The 21,461-nt window shown below is 31.0% G+C and overlaps 4 protein-coding genes and 1 long non-coding RNA gene across 16 annotated transcripts; 3 read left to right on the top strand and 2 right to left on the bottom strand.

The window, feature by feature from the left end:
- The first annotated feature begins 70 nt into the window (after positions 1-70).
- AdipoR (adiponectin receptor) lies at positions 71-4,389 on the top strand. The gene is made up of 7 exons (XM_035877899.2): positions 71-334; positions 983-1,258; positions 1,324-1,422; positions 1,622-1,793; positions 1,889-2,286; positions 2,452-2,616; positions 2,750-4,389. Exons 2-7 carry the CDS (start codon positions 1,013-1,015, stop codon positions 2,882-2,884), a joined length of 1,215 nt encoding a protein of 404 aa, XP_035733792.1. The 5' UTR covers positions 71-334; positions 983-1,012; the 3' UTR covers positions 2,885-4,389.
- Positions 4,390-5,037: 648 nt separating this feature from the next.
- Positions 5,038-8,344, top strand: okr (DNA repair and recombination protein RAD54-like okr). Of its 2 annotated transcripts, none has more exons than XM_035877897.2 (10): positions 5,038-5,160; positions 5,349-5,555; positions 5,628-5,818; positions 5,891-6,093; positions 6,165-6,607; positions 6,678-6,939; positions 7,038-7,209; positions 7,307-7,712; positions 7,789-7,952; positions 8,024-8,344. In XM_035877897.2, exons 1-10 carry the CDS (start codon positions 5,158-5,160, stop codon positions 8,217-8,219), a joined length of 2,247 nt encoding a protein of 748 aa, XP_035733790.1. In that variant the 5' UTR covers positions 5,038-5,157; the 3' UTR covers positions 8,220-8,344. The 2 variants fall into 2 exon arrangements, with proteins under 2 accessions (XP_035733790.1, XP_035733791.1); XM_035877898.2 differs by having other exon boundaries at positions 6,171-6,607.
- Positions 8,345-9,124: 780 nt separating this feature from the next.
- LOC118446809 (uncharacterized) lies at positions 9,125-12,038 on the bottom strand. Of its 2 annotated transcripts, none has more exons than XR_014982002.1 (4): positions 11,887-12,038; positions 11,386-11,613; positions 10,942-11,159; positions 9,125-9,260 (listed from the first exon to the last, which is right to left on the bottom strand). It is a non-coding gene; the product is annotated as an uncharacterized LOC118446809 (long non-coding RNA). The 2 variants fall into 2 exon arrangements; XR_014982003.1 differs by having other exon boundaries at positions 11,355-11,613.
- Positions 9,257-20,810, top strand: su(sable) (suppressor of sable). 6 transcript variants are annotated; one of them, XM_035877892.2, is made up of 9 exons: positions 9,257-10,644; positions 14,108-14,489; positions 14,584-14,806; positions 14,895-15,247; positions 15,343-15,565; positions 15,658-15,986; positions 16,100-16,328; positions 16,473-18,431; positions 20,276-20,810. In XM_035877892.2, the coding sequence occupies exons 1-8, from the start codon at positions 10,568-10,570 to the stop codon at positions 18,404-18,406; spliced, it is 3,750 nt and encodes a 1,249-aa protein (XP_035733785.2). In that variant the 5' UTR covers positions 9,257-10,567; the 3' UTR covers positions 18,407-18,431; positions 20,276-20,810. The 6 variants fall into 6 exon arrangements, with proteins under 6 accessions (XP_035733785.2, XP_035733784.2, XP_035733789.2 ...); XM_035877891.2 differs by having other exon boundaries at positions 16,473-18,427; XM_035877896.2 differs by lacking the exons at positions 9,257-10,644; positions 20,276-20,810 and adding exons at positions 11,335-11,472; positions 11,542-11,657 and having other exon boundaries at positions 16,473-18,406.
- On the bottom strand, positions 17,116-21,299 carry LOC118446808 (U6 snRNA-associated Sm-like protein LSm8). 5 transcript variants are annotated; one of them, XR_014982001.1, is made up of 7 exons: positions 21,160-21,299; positions 21,047-21,087; positions 20,683-20,810; positions 20,227-20,352; positions 17,623-19,757; positions 17,321-17,525; positions 17,116-17,246 (listed from the first exon to the last, which is right to left on the bottom strand). XR_014982001.1 is itself a non-coding variant. In XM_085656096.1 (5 exons), the coding sequence occupies exons 1-4, from the start codon at positions 21,188-21,190 to the stop codon at positions 20,262-20,264; spliced, it is 291 nt and encodes a 96-aa protein (XP_085512222.1). In that variant the 5' UTR covers positions 21,191-21,299; the 3' UTR covers positions 20,008-20,121; positions 20,227-20,261. The 5 variants fall into 5 exon arrangements, 4 of the variants coding, with proteins under 4 accessions (XP_085512222.1, XP_035733797.1, XP_035733796.1 ...); XM_085656096.1 differs by lacking the exons at positions 17,116-17,246; positions 17,321-17,525; positions 17,623-19,757 and adding an exon at positions 20,008-20,121; XM_035877904.2 differs by lacking the exons at positions 17,116-17,246; positions 17,321-17,525; positions 17,623-19,757 and adding an exon at positions 20,008-20,121 and having other exon boundaries at positions 20,223-20,352.
- Between the last annotated feature and the right edge of the window lie 162 nt (positions 21,300-21,461).

A 21,461-nucleotide genomic window follows, 5' to 3' on the forward strand; every position in this document is an offset into this window, starting at 1 on the left:
CAAAAAATTGTTATGAAAACTTTTTTATGACGACATAAGTATCTCTTCTCGAAGTTTCCAACAGTAGCGAACACACCAATTATACTATACATATATATTGCATACACATTTCTACGTGTGGGTGTATATATATATACAATTCGATGCACGTGGTATATTATATGTAATCTGACGTCTTCGGATTCTGTCGTGGTAACAAGACAGAGTTACTAATTCCGTTGACACGAAGACTTCGTGGTTGGTGCATTCAACTTACTGACATCTTTTTAGTATTCCTTTTTGATATTATAATACTCAAATGTAATAAACTGGGAAAATATTTGTCACGCAACAGGTAAAAAGCAGATTAATTTTAAAAATATTTACCAACTATTAATATGTGTAATACATATATTTATTGAGTCGAAAAATTGTTTGTCCTATATTTTATGTAATCTACATAGGTTTGATTTATTGATATGTAGAAGCATATTTAAGTTCTTGCTCAATAAAACGACATTCTATTACGTGTTATCTAATACACGGCAGATATTTATATCCAATGAAAAAGTGTCGTAGTAGATAAACTGGTAAATAACAAGGTTAATGGATATGTCGATTATTTTTTTTTAAATATATATTTATAATATCGTTATATAAGAAGTCGTGACTTCTAAGAACAGTAAAAGTGATAATTAATAGATATGTTCTTAATATTTCCAGAATACTACGATATCCAATAATATTCTTCAGTTACAATTCTGTCAGCTGTGATGAAAATATAGCTACATTGTTGTCATCTTAATGTTATACTTTTTATATATTATGTTCGCGCGCTATTAATAATATCAAAATTAAATTTTCGTATATTATAATACAAATATTAAATTCATTATATTTTATATATCAGTTATAATAAAATTTTCTTGCATTAATATGAAAATATAGAACTGATTTTTTTATGGAAAAAAAATTGAATAAATACGCTTATACTGTTTTGTAGGTTAAAGATTGACCATAATATTTCCAAAATATGTCGCAATACGAGAATGATATTATCGAAGACAAAGATGATAATCCTAATACATCAGGAGACTTAGGACTTCGTCATAGAATTCCATGGAGCGATCGTGTATTGCTAAATAGTGAAATTCCAGGTTTGCATGAAGTTAAAGAATTATTAGAAGACGATGATGCTAGCTGTTTGGCAGAAGAGGAGGATGGGGTTGGATGCCCCCTTCCATCTACTCCTGAAGATGATCATCTTTTGGATTGTGAGGTACCGTGCTGTTAATAAATATTTATATATCTTACATCTAATATAATAATCATCTTATATTTCAGATGACAGAAGTATTAAAAGCAGGAGTATTAAGTGATGAAATTGATCTCGGTGCCTTGGCTCACAATGCTGCTGAACAAGCTGAGGAATTTGTTCGTAAGGTAAAATATCCGAATGTGAAACAAATATCTATTTGTATAAACTTTTATACACACACACACACACACACACACACACATACATACATATATATATATATATATATATATATATATATATATACATATACATACACACATCAAACTATATAAATTTATTTGTTATAAATTAATTTATAAGTACATTATAAGAATATTATAGGTCTGGGAAGCATCCTGGAAGCAATGTCATTTTAGAAATTTACCTCGGTGGTTACAAGATAATGATTTCTTACATGCTGGTCATAGACCACCATTACCGTCATTTTATGCTTGCTTCAGAAGTATTTTTCGTATTCATACAGAAACTGGTAACATTTGGACACATTTACTTGGTAAGTTAAAATTGTCATGTATTTATATTGGTAAATAATTTAATAAGAAATAAACATTTTTATTATGCATATCTATAACATTTTTCTTTTTATAGGCTGTGTGGCATTTATTGGCATAGCTATCTTTTTCCTAACACAACCTCCTATAGAAATCCAGTTGGAGGAAAAACTAGTATTCGGTACTTTCTTTGCAGGTGCTATAATTTGTTTAGGAATGTCATTTGCCTTTCACACTGTCCACTGCCACAGCGAATGTGTAGGAAAATTATTTTCTAAATTAGATTACTGTGGGATAGCTATGCTCATCATGGGCAGTTTTGTACCATGGCTTTATTATGGTTTTTACTGTGACTATCAACCTAAACTTATTTATTTATCTGTTGTGGTTGTACTTGGTATAACAAGCATCGTAGTATCATTGTGGGAAAGATTTGGTGAACCCAATTATAGGCCTCTTAGAGCTGGTATTTTTATGGGTTTTGGCCTTAGTGGGGTAAGTTTTACTCCCTCCCATTTTTTTCTCCGTATGATGCGTGCATGCATGCGTGCATGCGTGTATACGTATATATAATGCTATTATAAAAAATAAGAAAAAAATAGAATATAGAACTCGTAACATATTAAGTTATTTTTGTTTTGTAACTTGAAACATTTTTAGGTAATACCCGCAGTCCATTATGCTATAACAGAAGGCTGGTTCAAAGCAATTAGTCAAGCATCCCTTGGCTGGTTGATACTAATGGGATGCTTATATATATTGGGTGCACTATTTTATGCATTAAGAGTACCTGAGCGATTTTTTCCAGGAAAATTTGATATTTGGGTAAATATCAAAACATTTGTTATATTATTATTTTATTCTGTAATTATGTCAATTTTTTAAAATAGATTAAAGGTATTTATTTCGAAACTTGATCTATGTAAGCTCGAAAAGTCAAAGAATTTTTGCTTTTTAGTTTCAGAGTCATCAAATCTTCCATGTGCTAGTAATCGCTGCTGCTTTTGTTCATTATCATGGTATAACAGAAATGGCAATGCATAGAATGACAATAGGCGATTGTGCGAATCCAGCTCAGGTGATAGCATTTTAAACATGTAACAATATACTACGAGTATATTATCAATATTTTGTCAAATGTCTTCTCTCTGCATAACTGTAATAAGACTAAAAGGATTCCTAAAACTATCACATATAAATTGGTGTTATCAAGGACTTGACCACAAAAATTTCTTTACAATCACAAATTAATAATTGTAATGTTAATAACATACAAGTAACATTACATTTTTAAATGCAAGTAAATCATGTATTCGAGCACTTTAATTTGCATCAGATTTATATGCTTTTTATAATTGGCTAATTATATAAAATTCAGAATTTAATATATTTTTACACTCAATCTAAAAAGAAGAAAATAGTTCATTAAAAATGCAAGATAAATTTAACAGCGGATTATATATAGCAGTTCTCTATGGAGAAAAATGCCATTTTTATATTAACCTTTAGCCAGAGTCTTGGTGATCCGAGTAAATTCTACTTTCTATGACAAATTCTCAACATATATCATATTTGAATCATTTTTTCACATAGATATCTGCAATAGTTAAAAGTCATGATTAAAAATTAAACAATGTTACATTAAAATGTCCATAGCAATTACACCATGCCTCCTGCTAAAGGTCAATTTTTATACAATCTCATCTAAATCTATTGCATAATAAAATTCTGTGGTCTGCCTTAGATTCAATCTTGAACTGTTGAAGATAAATACTTGTGATCTTTACTTATTAGATTAATTAGATTTTAATACTAAGGTATATGTACAGTGAAAAAAGCTACAGTACAGAAAGTGGCTGTTAAAGCAACAGTAATTAAATTCAATGTGTGATTGTTTAGTTCAAATCGTTAATCATAACAATAATATAATAATAATAATAATGAAAATAAGATTAATATTAATAATAAATATTATGATGATAATAATTAAACTCTTGTTCAACTTACTTTTATACTTTACAAAGCCACTTGAGAAAATCAAAACTAATGTAAAGTATAAAAGAAAGTATATAAAAAATGCAACGAACAAAAGTTTGTGTCTGAGATCTAGGAACCAACCATAAATACAAATGACTTTATAGTGTAAGCACTCTGAAAATCGTAATATATTTTGATCACGTTCGTTGTTGAAATAATGTAAACTTATTTATTCTTATGATTATTGCGAATGTAGTGCAATATTTCAATTTTCTTCATTTCTTTTTTTTTTTTTCAATGTTTTGGCACTTAAAAAGCTTTTTTCCAACTATAGTCTATATCGGAATTCTATATTTTTGTAGCTATCAAGTGTTGGATAGATAAATTATGATTGATATATTTCCTATTTATTGAATAATTAATTCTGAAATCTAGGTACACATAGATTGACAGATTCGTATTATTTATTATCATATAGTTACAATTAGTAATTAATAACACAAATTAAGTAATATTCCACAATGTACTTATAATTTATATTATATTTCTATCTAACCTCTAGAAAATGTATTACTTGGTTTATTACCAAGTTGCTTTCTTTAATTCTTTAAAACAGCACTATAATTTAGTATTTTTTAAATATTTAATATTCTTTTTAGAAATCAATGTGTTATACGTTTCTGTCAGTCTAAGACAAGAAAAATGTTGAAATTTTATTTTATGTTATTGTCAAAAGATCTAGTACTTAGAAAGAATGTTGTTAAACTTTTTACACAAATAAACATGAGTACTATTAATAAATTAATAAAGAAACCACAAATATATATGCATCTCATATGTGACAGTAATACATTTATTATATTTTTAGTTATTATAAAGAAATATTGTCACACCATAATGTTAACCTATTTCTTGATTAAGAACGACTTTAAAATTATATTACAATAACACAAGTTTAGTTAATATTTCCTGTCCTATACTGAAAATAGCTTTAGAAAAGAAATTAAGCTGTTTGAATATGGCGGTATCTATGAACTCTACCATTTTATTCTTTACAGTGTTACCACCAAATGCATTATCGTTAAGAAAATACCAAGTACCTACAATGTTTTAATTAATATTCTTTTCAATCCTTATTTAAATACATAGTCTTATACAATGTAAATCAAATAAATTCTGGTCTTGTTTAAATTAGTAGATTTCTATATTGATGTCATTTGATTTTTAGGAATTTTATTTCTTTAAAGTTATACCACTGTTCTCACAGTTATCAATTTGAATATGTTTGGATGAGGTTAAACGTCATGCAGAAAATGTTTTCTTTTTTTATTATGTTTATTTATTTGTTTTGACTGAGATTCACATATAATTTTCTATTGTATAATTAACATGGTATGATTCTAATACCTCATTTTTCTTTTAATTCGAATATCGTAAAAAAATCAATTGTAATCTTCATAAGATTACTATTGCTAAGAAAGTTTATTCTTATACTATACAAATAACAAATTCAAAATTATTTATTATATTATAATAAATAATAAAATTGGTATGTAATATTATTGTATTATTAATTTAAGATTCGTTCTTTGGCTCCAAGCAAAAGAGGTAAACGTCCTTTGCTTTCGGATGTATCTAATACGGTGGAGTTTGTGACACAACCCATAATCCAACGTGAAAAAAGAGTATGTAGAAATAATGCCAAAAATATACACATACCTGAGTATAAAGCTGCGACTCTTTCTGCTGAAGATATTTCTGCCACGCAAGGTGTAATATCAGAACATGTAAGTCATGCCTATTATCTCAGTAAGTAAAATTTAATAGAAATATTATTGTAATATATAATAAACTTACAGGAAGAAAGAGTCAAAAAATTATTAAGTAAACCATTTAAAATACCAATTCCTGGATATCATTTATCTGGGCGTACGCTTGGTATACGTTTATCTGGTCCAAGAACTGCTCTACATGATCCGAATGAAGCCAATGCATTAGTGGTTTATATACCTCCTGAATTATCAGAACACGAAAGAATAAAACTAGATCCGTTAGTAATTGTAGATTTAATACAAAACTACGAACTACTTGTTATTTATTTTAAACATTTTATATTTCTTAGCTCAAAACAACTTGTACATGTGGTAGTTGATCCCTTACTATGCAATATTCTAAGACCGCATCAACGTGAAGGAGTAAAATTTATGTATGAATGTGTAACAGGAAAACGCATTGAAGGTGCATATGGATGCATCATGGCAGATGAAATGGGTCTTGGTAAAACCTTGCAATGTATTACTCTTTTATGGACACTGTTAAAGCAAGGTAACAATACATTATTTTTTATTTTCTTTATAGAAAATATAAAAAGATTTATCTATGTAATTATTTGTAAGGTCCAGAATGCAAACCACTGATAGAAAAAGCTATTATCGTTGCACCAAGTTCTTTAGTAAAAAATTGGTATAATGAAATTTATAAGTGGCTTAATAGCAGAGTTCGTCCATTAGCAATAGATGGTGGAAGTAAAAGTGATATTGATACTAAACTTAAAGGCTTTATGAAAACTTATGGACGTAGATGTGCTAATCCAATTTTAATTATTAGTTATGAAACATTTAGATTACATGCACATGTTTTACATCAAGATGAAGTTGGCCTTGTATTATGTGATGAAGGACATCGTTTGAAAAATTCTGAAAATCAAACATATCAGGCTCTTATCGGCCTAAAAGCCAAAAGGAGAGTATTACTTAGTGGGACACCTATACAAAATGATCTTTTAGAGTATTTTTCTCTTGTTCATTTTGTAAATCAAGGACTTTTAGGAACAGCACAGGTAAGTTGAATTATATAATTTAGTAATATAATAATGTGTATAATTATTTACAAAATAATTCACATTTTAGGAGTTTAGACGAAAATTTGAAATACCAATACTTCGTGGACAAGATGCTGCAGCAACAGATGGTGAACGTAAATTAGCTCAAGAACGATTGACGGAATTAGTAACTATTGTTAATAAGTGCCTGATTAGGCGTACTAGTGCTTTACTTTCAAAGTATTTACCATTAAAACATGAGCTAGTAGTTTGTATAAAAATGGGAAAATTGCAAACTGATCTTTATAAAAATTTTATACAAAGTGATAGCATAAAAAAATCTATGGAAGGTATTATCTTCGCAATATTTTTTCTTACATTAGATTTTTATCTTATAGTAAAATAAAAATATATTTATTATTAATATGTTTTTAAATGTTGCATATAGAAAACAATTCTGAAACTTCTAAGAAAGGTGGAAGAAGTCTGTCTGCACTATCTGCAATCACACTATTGAAAAAATTATGTTGCCATCCCGATTTAGTATATGATAAAATAATAGAGAAATCAGATGGATTTGAAAATGCTTTGAAATTGTTGCCACCGAATTACAGCACAAAGTATATTTAATTAATATATTCCATCTTATGCATTATATAATATCTTGTATATATAATACCTTGTATATATAATATCTTGTGAACTTTTTTATTTTAGGGAAATTTTACCTGAATTATCAGGAAAATTTATGGTATTAGATTGTCTCTTAGCTTCAATTAGATCTACAACACGTGACAAAATAGTTCTGGTATCTAACTATACGCAAACTCTTGATCTATTCGAAAAATTATGTCATAAGCGTTGTTACAAATATGTGAGATTAGATGGTAGCATGTCAATAAAAAAGAGATCAAAGATAGTAGATAGTTTCAATGATCAAAATAGTGATGATTTTATTTTCATGCTAAGTTCTAAAGCTGGTGGTTGTGGTCTAAACCTTATCGGTGCAAATCGTCTTGTGATGTTTGATCCAGATTGGAATCCTGCTAATGATGATCAAGCAATGGCTAGGGTTTGGAGAGATGGTCAAAAAAAGCCATGTTTTGTCTATCGTTTTCTTTGTGTAAGCAATGCAAAAATCATAATCTTTTTTAATTAAGAAATGTTAATACAAAATATATCAGACATGTTCATTATAGACTGGCACAATAGAGGAAAAAATTTTTCAAAGACAAGCACACAAAAAAGCATTGAGTTCAACAGTAGTCGATCAAGAAGATGATGTTGCAAGACATTTCACTTTGAACGATCTTCGTGACTTATTTAAATTAGAAGAGAATACAGTTTCAGATACACATTCAAAGTAAGTTTTAAACTAGTACATTCGATTTGACATTTTTTGGAATACTATATTTCTTTTGTTATATATTAAAGATTTAAATGTACAAGATGTGTTAATGGAATAGAAGTAAAGGGTCCACCAGAACAATCAGATTGTAATTCTGATCTATCAGATTGGCGACATGCTCACAATCCTAGACATTTACCAGACATTCCATTACGACAATGTTGGTCTAGTGGTATTTCATTTGTCTTTCACCATCGTTCACATGAACAGGTAAAAGGGTAATATGTTGAGATTATTAAAAGTTACATTTGGTAACCAAATGTTTTTATATGATTTTATAACGCAAGTCCCAAACTATTGTACAGTATTATAATATAATAACGCTATATAAAATAAGAGAAAAATATATTTTTATATTATATACTATGTATACAATGCCTTTTTGTTAAATTAAAATTATTAATCCAATAATTTTTTTTGAAAATTTATATTGTTAATATGTATAAATACATAACTTATCCACTTAGACACACACACGCACACACATATATATATATATATAATGAGTAATATGATAGTACCGATAATTACAAAGAAAATAATTGTTCATTGTCTGTTTCGAAACAAAACACGCTTTTCTGTTTCTGCAATGTTCGATAACCGTGACTATCATTGATCAAAAGTAGCAACTTTCAGATTAGATGTTTTCACGATAGTTAGTAATGCTATTAAGTCCGCCATTGCGTTGGAAGAGACGAGGGAACGATCTCGACAACTTCAGGAATTTCTTTCGCGTAGAATGACGCGTGCTAACGGAACGGGTGGTGATGGAAACATGGCGGCAGAGAGAAGAGAGCGCGAAGAAAGAGCGTTGGTGAGAACGGAGGAGGAATGGGGGGGGAAGACCAAATAAAGGGTGGAGAAGCACGTGATCCATACGTATGTTCTACGATTGGTGAAAGCGAAGGTAACCATACCCCCCCACCCCTGACCCGCTCCCGCTCGCTCGACCGCCTTTCCCAGGTTCCGTGCAGCCGCCCGCTCAGAATAGTTCCAGATGTGGCCATGTTTAGTTTGATCTTTGAAGTTTTCGCTCATCGTACTCACAATTGCTACATTTTTATACTATCTTTGCTGACAATTAGTAGTAACGCTCTGTCCGAAAGATAATCGTACTCTTCGCCTGCCTGTCTGCCTGTCTGCCTGCCCGCCTGTCCGCCTGCCTGTCTGCCTGTCTACGGTCACTAGTCTCGTTCACACAAACGTTCATTATCTCTTCTCTTACCAACACAAAGAGAGAGAAAGAGAGAAGAGAAAGAAAGACTAAGAGACAAAAAGAGAGAAAAATTAATAAGATTTTCTTTAAAAGCGCGGAAGAAAAACGCGAAACGTCATCGTCGCGTCGTCACCGACCACATCGACGAAGATTCATGAACGATACTCGCGCGAATCCGTGAATCGATAAAAAAAGAAAAACGAAAAAATTTCATTTTGCTTCGCAACGATTGACGCGTAAAAAAAAAATAAACGAAAATACGTCGGGCTTAATATTATATATGGCATATAGAAATACGTAGAATCATTGGACGCTTGCCCTCTTGCGGTCGTTTTTAGGAAGGGAGCATCCTCCATGGATGCGATCCCTTTTCCGTCCCCCCCCTCTCCCGCATAACAGAGAGAAGCACGGAAGACGACAAATTTGATCACGTCGGGATGCGAAGTGCAAGCTTCTCGTGGCTTTGTCCGTACATCTTTTCGTCGAAGATAACGTTTTTTCATATATTACCTTGAACGCGTTGAAATAACTACTCTCTCGATATACGTTTTCATGTTTGAAATTAACCGTCTTTCTATATACTGTCGCATCCCATGATATTCGTTTAAATCGAAATTATTTGTCACGCGTAGTAGAGAATACATACGGAGACAACATAAACGGAAAAGTCCAAAACGGATAATGATCGTTCCATATGCCACGTCAGCAAGAATGACGTCGCTCTGTGGCATGACAAATAACGCGCCATTTTCTTCTCTTCTATTTAATTAACCACGAAAGAGAGAAAGAGAGAGACAGATAGGGAGATATTACAGTGAATATGTCTTATCAAATTTAAGTGCGATATCGATTCTAAAAGCTTCTAGAGAGATATATACGATTAATCGAGCTTAGCTTTCTCTCTGTGTGAGAGAAAGAGAAAGAGAGAGGAGAGAGATACAGAAGCGTTCGGTGAACGAGGCCCGTTTTAAGAGCAGACATAAATTCGGGCTGGGAGAAAGAGGCTAAGAATATTTTTTTTTTTTTCTTTTTTTTTTCCAAAAATTTTTAATATCTTTGTCCGTGGGGATGCGCTCACGCGAGTATGTAATAGATACCGACAGATATAGAGGGAGATAGAGAGAAAGAGAGAGAGAGAAAGAGAGAGGACTAGCGAAAGAGAGGGAGAAAGAGAGATAGAGAGAGATAGAAACGGACAATCGGGCCTTCCTTTGAGTTTATTTGCCCATTATCAAGTTATTTTCAAAGTCTCAAATGATCACATACAGGCACGCGAATCCACGAGCAAAGATCCGTCGTGTGTGGTCGCGTCTATCGATCGAATGATCAACTTCGGGCCACAGTGGTATATCGTATGGTACAAAACACGATCGATCGGGACAAAACAATGGCATTAGAGAGTGTTTCCGTGGCCGAGACTCTAATCCAAAGGTTTGCCTCCACATTTTTTATTCAATGACGAAACAGACGTAATTTTCACACGACTGTCGCTATTGCTATTATACATTATTACCAATACTGCTACTACCACTACATTAGTACTATTACTACTACTACTACTACTACTACTACTACTACTATTCTACTCTACTACTAGTCTACACTACTCTACTGTATTACTATATCGGTGCTCTTACTACACACAATCGAGACGCATATACGTAACGTATGAGAGACGATACACATGTATCTTCTCCTTCCCGACGCGATATACACATATATACATACATACACACGTCGAGGCTCCGTCCTCTCACGAATTCGCTTTGGTCAATATTTGTTTCTCTTCCGGAAGATCTGAAAAGGATAAAAGAAAAAAAGGCAGAGAGAAAGGGAAGGGGTAAATAAAGAAAAAGAAAAAGAGGAAAAGGTACCATTCGTCGATCGGTTTTTTTTAAATATTGCGACGTTACTTGAGATACGTATCTCGTCGATGTCGTCGATCTCTGAAAGAAAAATGGTTAAAATAATGATGGCGTCAAATGTGCGTCTATAAAAGGCTGATTCCTTTCTTGGAATTATTTGTAAAAGCGCATATAAAGGCGTTAACATTTGTAAAGGGTGGGCGGGTACAAAGGGGCGGGAGGGGGTCAAGGTCGTCTTTATCGTGAACGCGGATTCGCCGCAACTATGAGACGTACATATACTACTCGCCAAACCGTGTTTCCTTACGTGTCACGTAGGCGCGTTTAGTGCGATGCTTCTTTCCCGTGAATGATCGGGGGGATTTTTTTAGTCATCCCCTTCATTCAGCAGCAGGTACATGCGAATCTCTTTCTTTTGAAAAGCCTCACGAATTCTTCCTCCACCGTCCGCTTTCTTTTCTAGCGGAGACAGACAGAAGGTTACAACACGAGAATGTCTGTTCTTGTTTAAATCCAGGAGTGAGAGAGATCGCGACTAAAAGTTAGGAAAAAGAGACTTTTATGTAGCACAAAAATGAGGTATGATATTGTCTTTCTCGTACCTATGACGCATTCATGTTATAAAATTAAAATCATCGCGTATATACATGTATGTATATATATATATATATATATATATATATATATATATACATATATATATTTACTACCTTTACGAAATGTTTTCGGTATTAGCGCTCCATGTAGCGCTTTTACTTTTTTTCTCTCGCGTTCTAGGAAATACCTGTTACGAAAAATAACGAAATACCTTTTCTCTGCTCTCTGCCATTCGCGAGAATTTTAAACGTAGATTGAAACTAGTTTAAACTTGTATTTGGTACTCGATGTTGTTGTTCGACGAGAGAAAGAGCGGGAGAGGACAGAGTTTTCATGTTTTTCTTCTTTTTTTTTTTTCTTTTTTTTTTTTTCTTTTCGATCTTGGGACTTCGACTTTATATATATGATATGTATATATATATATATACATATATATATATATATGTATATATATACCACTTGCACGCCATGTATATATACTACGTAACACATTTACAAATTGAACACCAAGTACATGATACGTGAGCACGCGCGTCGTATGTACGCGTTATCTATACTTGATACATACGTGCGCGCACGCGCGCACATACACACACACACACGTATATACATTGACGACATATAATGAATATACGAAAGTATATCGTATGTGCACTTTGCTCTAAAAAAAAAGTACATATATATATATATAAACGCGCGCGTATTCGTGCGAAAACGATGCACACAACATCGTGCGTCCGAAGAAACTTTTGGACGGATGCCGATGACATTGACTTTTTAAATGTTATCAGTGATGCTGCAACGACGACAATAATGCTTCGTAAAAAATGTGATGTTACAAATGATGTATCTTATTATGCTTATAGAGATATGAAGCAAGAATCATGATGAAAAATCATGAAGATGATTATGAATGTTTAAATGATGATGTTAAGAGACTTAGTATGGTGAGGTAACTTTTAATCATTATGTTGGATCTTTTGATTTTCTTTTTTGTTTTGTTTCGTTGTTTTCAAGAGAGACGAACACAAAGAGCATAGAAACGACGAAGCGTAGATAACGCGACTTCGTAGCAACCCGATTTAATTATATGCTTTTGGATTATACGACGTACTTACATACGTTATTATTAAGCGTGTGCTCACGCGCACTCATGAATATGTATATTCATTTGTTTCGTCGTGTCGTTTGTGCTTCGCGAGAGAGAGACGGAGAGACGGCAGATTTATTCGAAGAGATAGATTTTCCTCAATTCTTTTCTACGAGCTCTTTTGTGCTCATTAATTTTCTCAAACGAAGTCTAGATCGCTCATTATTTATAAAACGTTATTTAGTCTGTGCAGAGAGTGAGAGATACGAGACAGAAAGAGAAAAAAAGAGAAAGCATTTCCTTTAGATCGTCATTGATCGTTTTTACGTGTCACATGCCATTAGTCGTTTCCGACAAACGTATTTAATGTTTTCAGCTTGGCTAGTATCGTCAACCTCGTTCGTATATAGTCGACTCGACTGAAAGTTTTTTCAAAGCTCTCTCTGTCTAACTCGTGTAGTTTCAATTTTCTTTACTGCTATCAATTTGTCCTTGACAATAATAATGAGCTTCCCTCGATCTTTCGAGGATGCTTTCTTTGGTTAGAGAAACGCTCTCTGCATGTAAAATCGTCGCTAATGAATAATTATGATAAGGTGATAGCATCGGAGAATATTTTTCTCCACGCATTTATGCCTTTAACTTTGTAGTACAAATTCTGATGATATTTTAATTATTTAGAGATTAATCGGAAAAAACAAATTCGAACTTCTATGATATCTTCAAAATACATGATCTTCCTAATAAGATACATGTATTTTTGTTAATGCGTATAATATCAAAATATATTTTTTTTTCTTATTGTGTAAATATTTAGATAAAATTATACTATTCTATTAATGATCCATAAACAGTAAGATTTTAGGAAAATCTCATATACAAGTTAATATAAATCTCTAATATACAAGTTAAAATATATATGAGATTACAAAATAGTACATTTTATATTTGAGATTCATTTTATACATATTAAAATTCAATTAAAATGATAATTTCTCACAAGATTTTATTAAAAAGCATTGTTGATATATAGAAAATGTTATGAGAGATTTGTATAGTTTCTTTATTACATCTATATTATATAATTTAATATCTTTGCAAGTAGTGATTGTTATATAAATTCACATAAAATAACATAGTAAAGTATATATGAATTAATTACAAAACATATTTGTTGTTATAAACATTAAGTTTCTATATATATTTAAGTTTTATAAATTTTATTTTTATAAATTAAGTTTTATAAATTAAAAATATATGGACAAATTGCGAATATTATATTACTATCGGTTCATTGGCTGAATCTTTCTTAATTATCAATTATGTATTCTTTTTTTTGCAGTAATAATGATAATGACTTGGAAGATGGAGAAATTCCTTCTGATGAAGATGATGAGCCAGTTACTCGTCCACAGACCGAAGTAATTGAATCTGCTAAGCCATCTTCAAAACAAGATGTATCAAAGAATAAAAATTTTGATTCTAAGTTTAATAAGAACAAAAAGCAGCCTATTCAAGGAACAACTGCTAAACATGACAGATACTTAAAATATAAAAGTCCAACAGAGGATTGGGCAGGTGATGTAGAGAAAGCTATTAGAGCAGCTCTTGAGGAGGATGGGGGTAGAAATACTGATTCAAAATCAAAGAACAAAACTAATAGGAATAAGAGTAGGAAAAGAGTGCGTGATGAGCGAGATGAAGATCGTTCAAAAGATCAAAAGGTTACATTCTATACTATTTTGTTCACATCTAATTTTTTTTTAGATTTAGTTTTTAATGAATATATTATTGATAATTTTCTTACAATATTTATAGAAACGAAAATTAAGTGATGATGAGAATGGCAATGAAGATGACGATGAAATGGTTTTTGTTCGAGGTGCTTCTCCTATTAGAAAAGATTCTCAAGATAATAGTTCTCCCAGACATACTAATGATCATGAGAATTTTGATAGTAATTCTGATTATGAAGAAAGGTCCAACATAAATCGGCACAGAGAAAATGAAAATAAGCGTGGTGGTAATGGAAGAGGAGGAGGTATTCATTTTTATTAAAATATTTTTTATTTATGTGGAGACATAAAAAATATAAATGATATGATATATTATTAATATTAACATTATAGGTCGTAGAGGTGGAAAAAATGAACGCGGTGGAAAAAATAAAGGCCGTGGACAATTGAGGAATGAAAGGAACGGGCGAAGAATTCAAACCAACGAACATGGACAAGATCCTGAATCCATATGTTTGTATTACATGCAAGGAAAATGTCACAGAGGAGATGATTGTCCTTTCTCACATAATGCTTTACCTCCCAGAAAGATGGAACTATGTAAGTTTTATCTTATGGACTGTTGTGCTAAAAGGGACAAATGTCTTTATATGCACCATGACTTTCCATGCAAGTTCTTCCATACTGGTTTGAAGTGTAATCAAGGTGATAACTGTAAATTTTCGCATCAACCTTTAAATGAGCAGGTAATTATTATTATTGATGCAGTAAAAAAATAAATAGTATTTTCTATGAAAATTTAATATAAAAATAATATATACATATTTCGATATTGTTATAGGTAAAAGGCATTCTTTTGAAACATCTTGAAACTGCACCAAAAGAAATTCTTGGGGATTTTCCACGTTTGAGTAGAGAAAGAGCAATGTTAATGATAAATAATACAGCTACAGCACTCGCCCAAGGACAAGATACAACGAATCAGAAAATTCCTAGTTTATTTGATTTGAATGTGCCTGCACCAACAAATACTTTAGATAAAAATGAAAACAAGGATGACAAAGGTGAACACACACACACACACACATACACATACACACGCGCGCGTCTAATGGAGAATCAGGATCAAATGTTAATATTTTAATTATTATTGTAGAGGAAACATCCAATCAACAGAAAAGCACTGTTAGGGAAAGAAAACCTTCTGGGAAAAAGACACGTTGGGGATCTGACGAAGATAGAGTACCATATGAACAAATTATGTTATTACAATCAGCTAATGAACTTGGTATTCAATTGCCTAATGCAGCTTTAGGTTTAGCGACTCAGCAGCAATTGCAACAAAGTCAAGTATTGCAGTCATGTGTTCCAAGCATGGATTTTTACACTGAAACTAATGCAGATTCTAATAAAACAACTGTAAATAAATTCAAAGATAAAGAAGATTTTACAAAAGATGTAGAAGAAGATGAAATTTTAGCACAAGTAAGACATAAAATATTAGATATAAGTTTGATTTACGCTATAACAATACATACTATATAATTGTTTAGAAACATTTCACTCATATTCATAAGTTAATTATTATAAATTTACAGGCGAAAAGAAAAAATACGTCAACTAATGAAAATTCAAAGGATATAGATTTGAGGGAGTTACTAAAAGGTTCAAAAAAACCACCACCTGTGGTTAGTATAGCTGATGAAGTTGCAAATCTTAGTAAATCCAAGCTCGATGAAGAAAGTGATCAAGATGATGAAACTGAGCTTGTTATTGAAATGCCAATTGAAGATGATGATAAAGAGAAAGTAGTAGAACCACGAAAAGGTGTGATAATATTATAAAATTTTTGCTGACATTTATTATTTAAACGTTGCAAATGAATTATATTAATTTAAAAATTAATAATGTTCTTATAAATAAGAACATGTATATATAGATCTTTTAATTATATTGATTTATTTGTTATAGAATCCTCGATATCAAACGAACAAGGCAATATTTCGAATGTAGCTTCACCTTCTACGGAAGAACAAGAAGTTCCATCCCATTTACCAAAAAAAGCTCAAGAATTATTTTTACGTATCCAGCAGCAACAACGTGCTGCACAGGATAGCTTTAAAAATGTGGAAGATGAGAACAATGCACGTAGTACAGATCAGATTTTAGAAGATTGGTATTCGGACGATGATGATGACGACGATGGTGATAATTTAACTATAGTACTTTCTTCGAAAGATGCTTCAAAAGACGAATCTGAACCATCTGAAAAGGGCCAAAATATTATAATAAAAGAACAATTTCAATCTGTATCTTCTGCACCAAGTATACCTCAACCAGCAGCTATTGTAGATAAACTTGGAGACTTAAGTAAAATCGATATTAGTGCAGAAGTATCTAAATTATTATCATCTCTTAAAGCACAAAGTTCAACAAATGGTAAAACTCTACAAACTCAGCAAAATAGCACTATAAATACTCAAGAATCTTCAATTTCAAAAATGAAATCTACACAAGATACAAATAATTCTGCAACTGAATACAACCCTGTTACTAAAGTAGCTAATAATTCTACATTTGGTGTTTCAAGTCAAATTTCTAAAATTGAAAATGAAGCATCAAGTCCTAGGTCGTCGCCTGGTACAAGTTCAACAGTAGCTCCTGTATCTAGAGATCCTCGAATGTCCAGAGATCCTCGACAACGCCGAGATGAACAGAAACCAAGCAGTCCAAATAGGATAGATCCTAAAAAAGAAACGAAACATCTTAGGTTAGAAACGAGTATCTACAGTTCTGGTATTACATCAGTAGATACTAACATGGATACAGATCTTAGAACTAGGGCAGATCAAGATCTTCGAAGGAAAGACATGGATTTTAGGCAACGTTTCCAAACTGGATTTGGAGATACAGATCTTAGAGTAGTTGGTGCAGGATTTACAGATACATCCACTAAATCGGACGTTGATTTGCGACAAATGTTAAGTTTGCCATTCAAACCAGCTCCTTCACATATCCCATGCACTGAAATAGACGCAAGTTACAATTCCCATCCTCCAATGACTTACAAGGTATATGTCGTTGATATACCAAGACCTGATTATACAGGTTTAAAGCTTACAAAAAATGATCCACAAGTGAAATATGATCCTCGTCTTAGAAAAATTTTTCGTGTTAGTAAAGCTGAAATAGCTGATTCTCCTATGTCTCCACCACCAATGAAGCCAGACACGCCAAAATCACCTCCACAAATTCGATCCGATCCACGAAGAAAAGCGCTCGAAGTTTCTAATCAATCCTCACAGAATGTTAGTGCTTCCATGATACAAGGTGCTCCACAACAACCAATGGAAATGCCTAATATGGCTCTTGGTCCCCCTGGTATGCCTGTTACACAAAATATGCCAGGATCACAAAATATGATGACTATGTCACCAAATCCAATGCTTGGAAATATGGGACCCATGGGTCCCATGATGAATTCTCCTATGGGTCCACAAAATATGCCTCCAATGGGTATGACTAGTATGCCAAACATGACACCAACAATGAATATGAATGGACCAGTCATGTCACAAAATCAAATGAACTATGATCCACGTTATAATGCACAACGCAATAATGGAGCTGGACTTTTAGGTCCTGCTCCTGGTGTAGGTTTTGGACCTGATGTTGCTCCTGCATATGATGGGCCTCCCCCATATTCTGGAGGTAATTTCAACAATTTTGGTCCAAATACTGGTCCTGCAGATCCTAGCTTAATGGGTTTCAATCCAAATGGGCCAAATCCTCCAAATTTTGTCATGGATAGTGGACCTGATTGGAACGGTGCAAATCAGAGTAGACGCGGTGGTCGTGTTAGGAGACGAAATCGTAACAGGACCAACATTGTGACCAATAATTAATGCAATAATTCATCCATTTGTGTAGGTACATAACTTAAGTACCTGATGATAATTCTCATATGTATGATTATACTAGCATAGCACGCATTGTTATATAATGCAATGAGCTATATGGTTCGCTTCAATTATTTTATTGTCAACTGTACAAATGTTTGACAGTAGGAATTGTCCTTACATACTTTAATATATAAAATCGAACATACAGTGTGTATATGTAGTGCCGATAATTGCACTGTTTTGTGTTCTGCTCTTAAGGCTAAATGCATATAGAGTAAACACAATATAGAACAAATAAAGTTGGAAAATATTGTTTTTGATAATACAGATAATTAAATTTTAAGGAAGATCTGTATATATCATGTATTTATGATTACTTCAAAAAGACATTTAGTAATTAAGGTACGCAGAATAGGAAAATATTAGATTGTACTCTAATTGATTTATATTTTTGTTATGTCTTCCAATATATAGTACATATACACACTTGCGCGCATATATACATACTAAATGTTTCATTTAAGAAATTCAACATGCCATCTTTGCTTTTTGACTATACAAAATTCAGTTATAAATGCACCATTTACAATTTTAATATTTGATTTATTTAAGCATTGTTCTATATGTGATTTTCTCACTTTTATAGGACTAATTTTTGTATAGATTTTGCTAATAGATTAAAAAACAAAATAATATCTTAGTTCCTGTTTTTATTTATTGTATTACATTATCTTAATTACAATATATAAAAAAAAAGTTTGGTGCAATTATAAATCTAATGTTCAACTGGCAAATATTAAATTATGTTATGAAAAGTAAATAGTTCTCTTTAAATTAACTCTCACGAGCATAATAAATTTTAATAAATTAAAAAATGGAACATATATATATATAGATATCATTCTTAATTTACTTGAATTTTTCTACAACACAAACAGCATCATTTCTGCTGACTTCTGTTGAACACATTTTGTATATCCATAAGCAAAGAATATGTAGTAAATAATACATTGATTCTATAAAACATATTTATATTTAATACGATGTATTATAATTGGCACCAAGTCCAGCTTACTTTTTCAGATTTTTTAATACAAATAAAATTACAATATATATAAACCCTAATGCAAAAATGTTATATTTTGTAAAAAAATAGTGTATCAATTTTACAAATCTGTTATATATAGAATAATTTTTTATAAGTGTGGTAATCCAGAAGGTATTTATATTTTGTTGTTAATTGGATAATTTCTTGGAATTCAAAATTTTCTTAGAATTTATAAAATTCTATCAGATCATATAATTAGTTTGTATATATTAATCTACCTGATTAGACTATAACAAATTTGCATACCTGCAATAAAAATCATATATTTATATTTAAATCATTGGTGCAGATTCACTACTAATAATTTACAAAATGATATTATTCTAAAAATTTTAGATCTTAAATTTAATTTACAAAATAAACATCATAATATGAAGGCATATGCAATAGAATGGAAAATACGTATACACATCATTTAAACTATGTTAAATTACTTAATATATTCAAATTGATATTGCAATTTCCTTTTATCGTGTTAAAATACCATAAAACAAAATTACATTTATGAAAAAACGTAGTTTATTATATCATAAGATATTTGTACAGTTAATTCATATAGGATGTTACTTTTTTGCTTTATTTTAGTAATGTACATAATTGTGTATTTGCTCTGCAAAATTTTTTAAATACAAGTATATTAAATATGATTATAAAAACATGGGCATTTATGTAATCATCCAAGAATTATCTTCTGTATAAATACAAACATACTTGCCCTTATAGTTCAAACATTTCATATAATATATACTTTCAATGTGTTATAGGGCTTAATGGATCAGCTCTAATAGCTGATAAATCTAGACGTGCATCCATTTCATCATCTAGTTCTCCTACAATTGCTCTACAAAAAATGGTTGTTAAAATGTAGTTATTTATTTTATGTAATGTTTAAGATAATGCAATATAAAGTCAAACAAAGTAGTCTTGACAATGTTTTGAAAATCAATGAGTAATAAAATAGAATATACTCAAATAGGCCTGCAAGCCATCTTAAAATAATATTGTATAATACATAAAAAAGTCGTATCAAAAGTATTAAGAAAAAAGCTAAGAACAAATTTTTATATTATTCTTGATCTAACAGTTTTTATATAAAACAGATATTATAATGTATACATTTTCAATGTTGCATAAAACTTGTTATCATTTGTATAATAATAATTATACTAACACATTATCTCCTCTGATGATATGTAAACCCAAAACAACTTGTTCTACACCTTGCGTTGTGCTATATACTCTCTCATGTGATTCATCCAATATAATATTAATTGTTTGATCAAAACCTTTTAATGTGCCCTAAAATTAGAAAATAATATGATGAAGCTTATTTTTAATATTATTAGAAATAACATTTTATTTTTAACAAAGATAGCTACAAATTAGACAAGTTTTTATAAACAATTTCTTTATTAATATTTGAGAAATGAAAATTTATTTTTTCATTAAATTATTATTACTATTATATGTCAAGTTTTGAATATAAACTGTGTTGTTACAAAGTGAAACAATGTAACACAATATCAAATACTTACAATAAAGTTTCTACCGTCCGAAGTAATAATAGAAACTGTATCTATTAAATAATTTAAGAAAAATATGTTTTATAGAATAATATATAGAGAACAACATTAAAAGAAAAGGATACGATTCACGTAGCTCTCTAACCCCGATGCCATCGTCGATATTCAATTATCCGTCACTGTATTATTACTAAAAGCATGGTATATCACATGAATGTAAACACAGGATAATCATTGAAGAAAAAAAAGTATTAGAAAATCCAATATGATGATAGCCAGAAAAGTATAGGAATTATTTTATTGGTAGAATTTCGGAATGAAAAAAAGAATAAAACGCTCCTATTGGTTAAAATAAGAAATATTATTTGATGCGTTTTTTGACGTTATCAATTTTATATTAATATTAACAGAAAAGATCTTATTTAAT

This window comes from Vespa mandarinia, chromosome 3 (genome assembly GCF_050613455.1).
Source record: "Vespa mandarinia isolate Hongniang chromosome 3, ASM5061345v1, whole genome shotgun sequence".
Taxonomy (NCBI): Eukaryota; Metazoa; Arthropoda; class Insecta; order Hymenoptera; family Vespidae; genus Vespa; species Vespa mandarinia.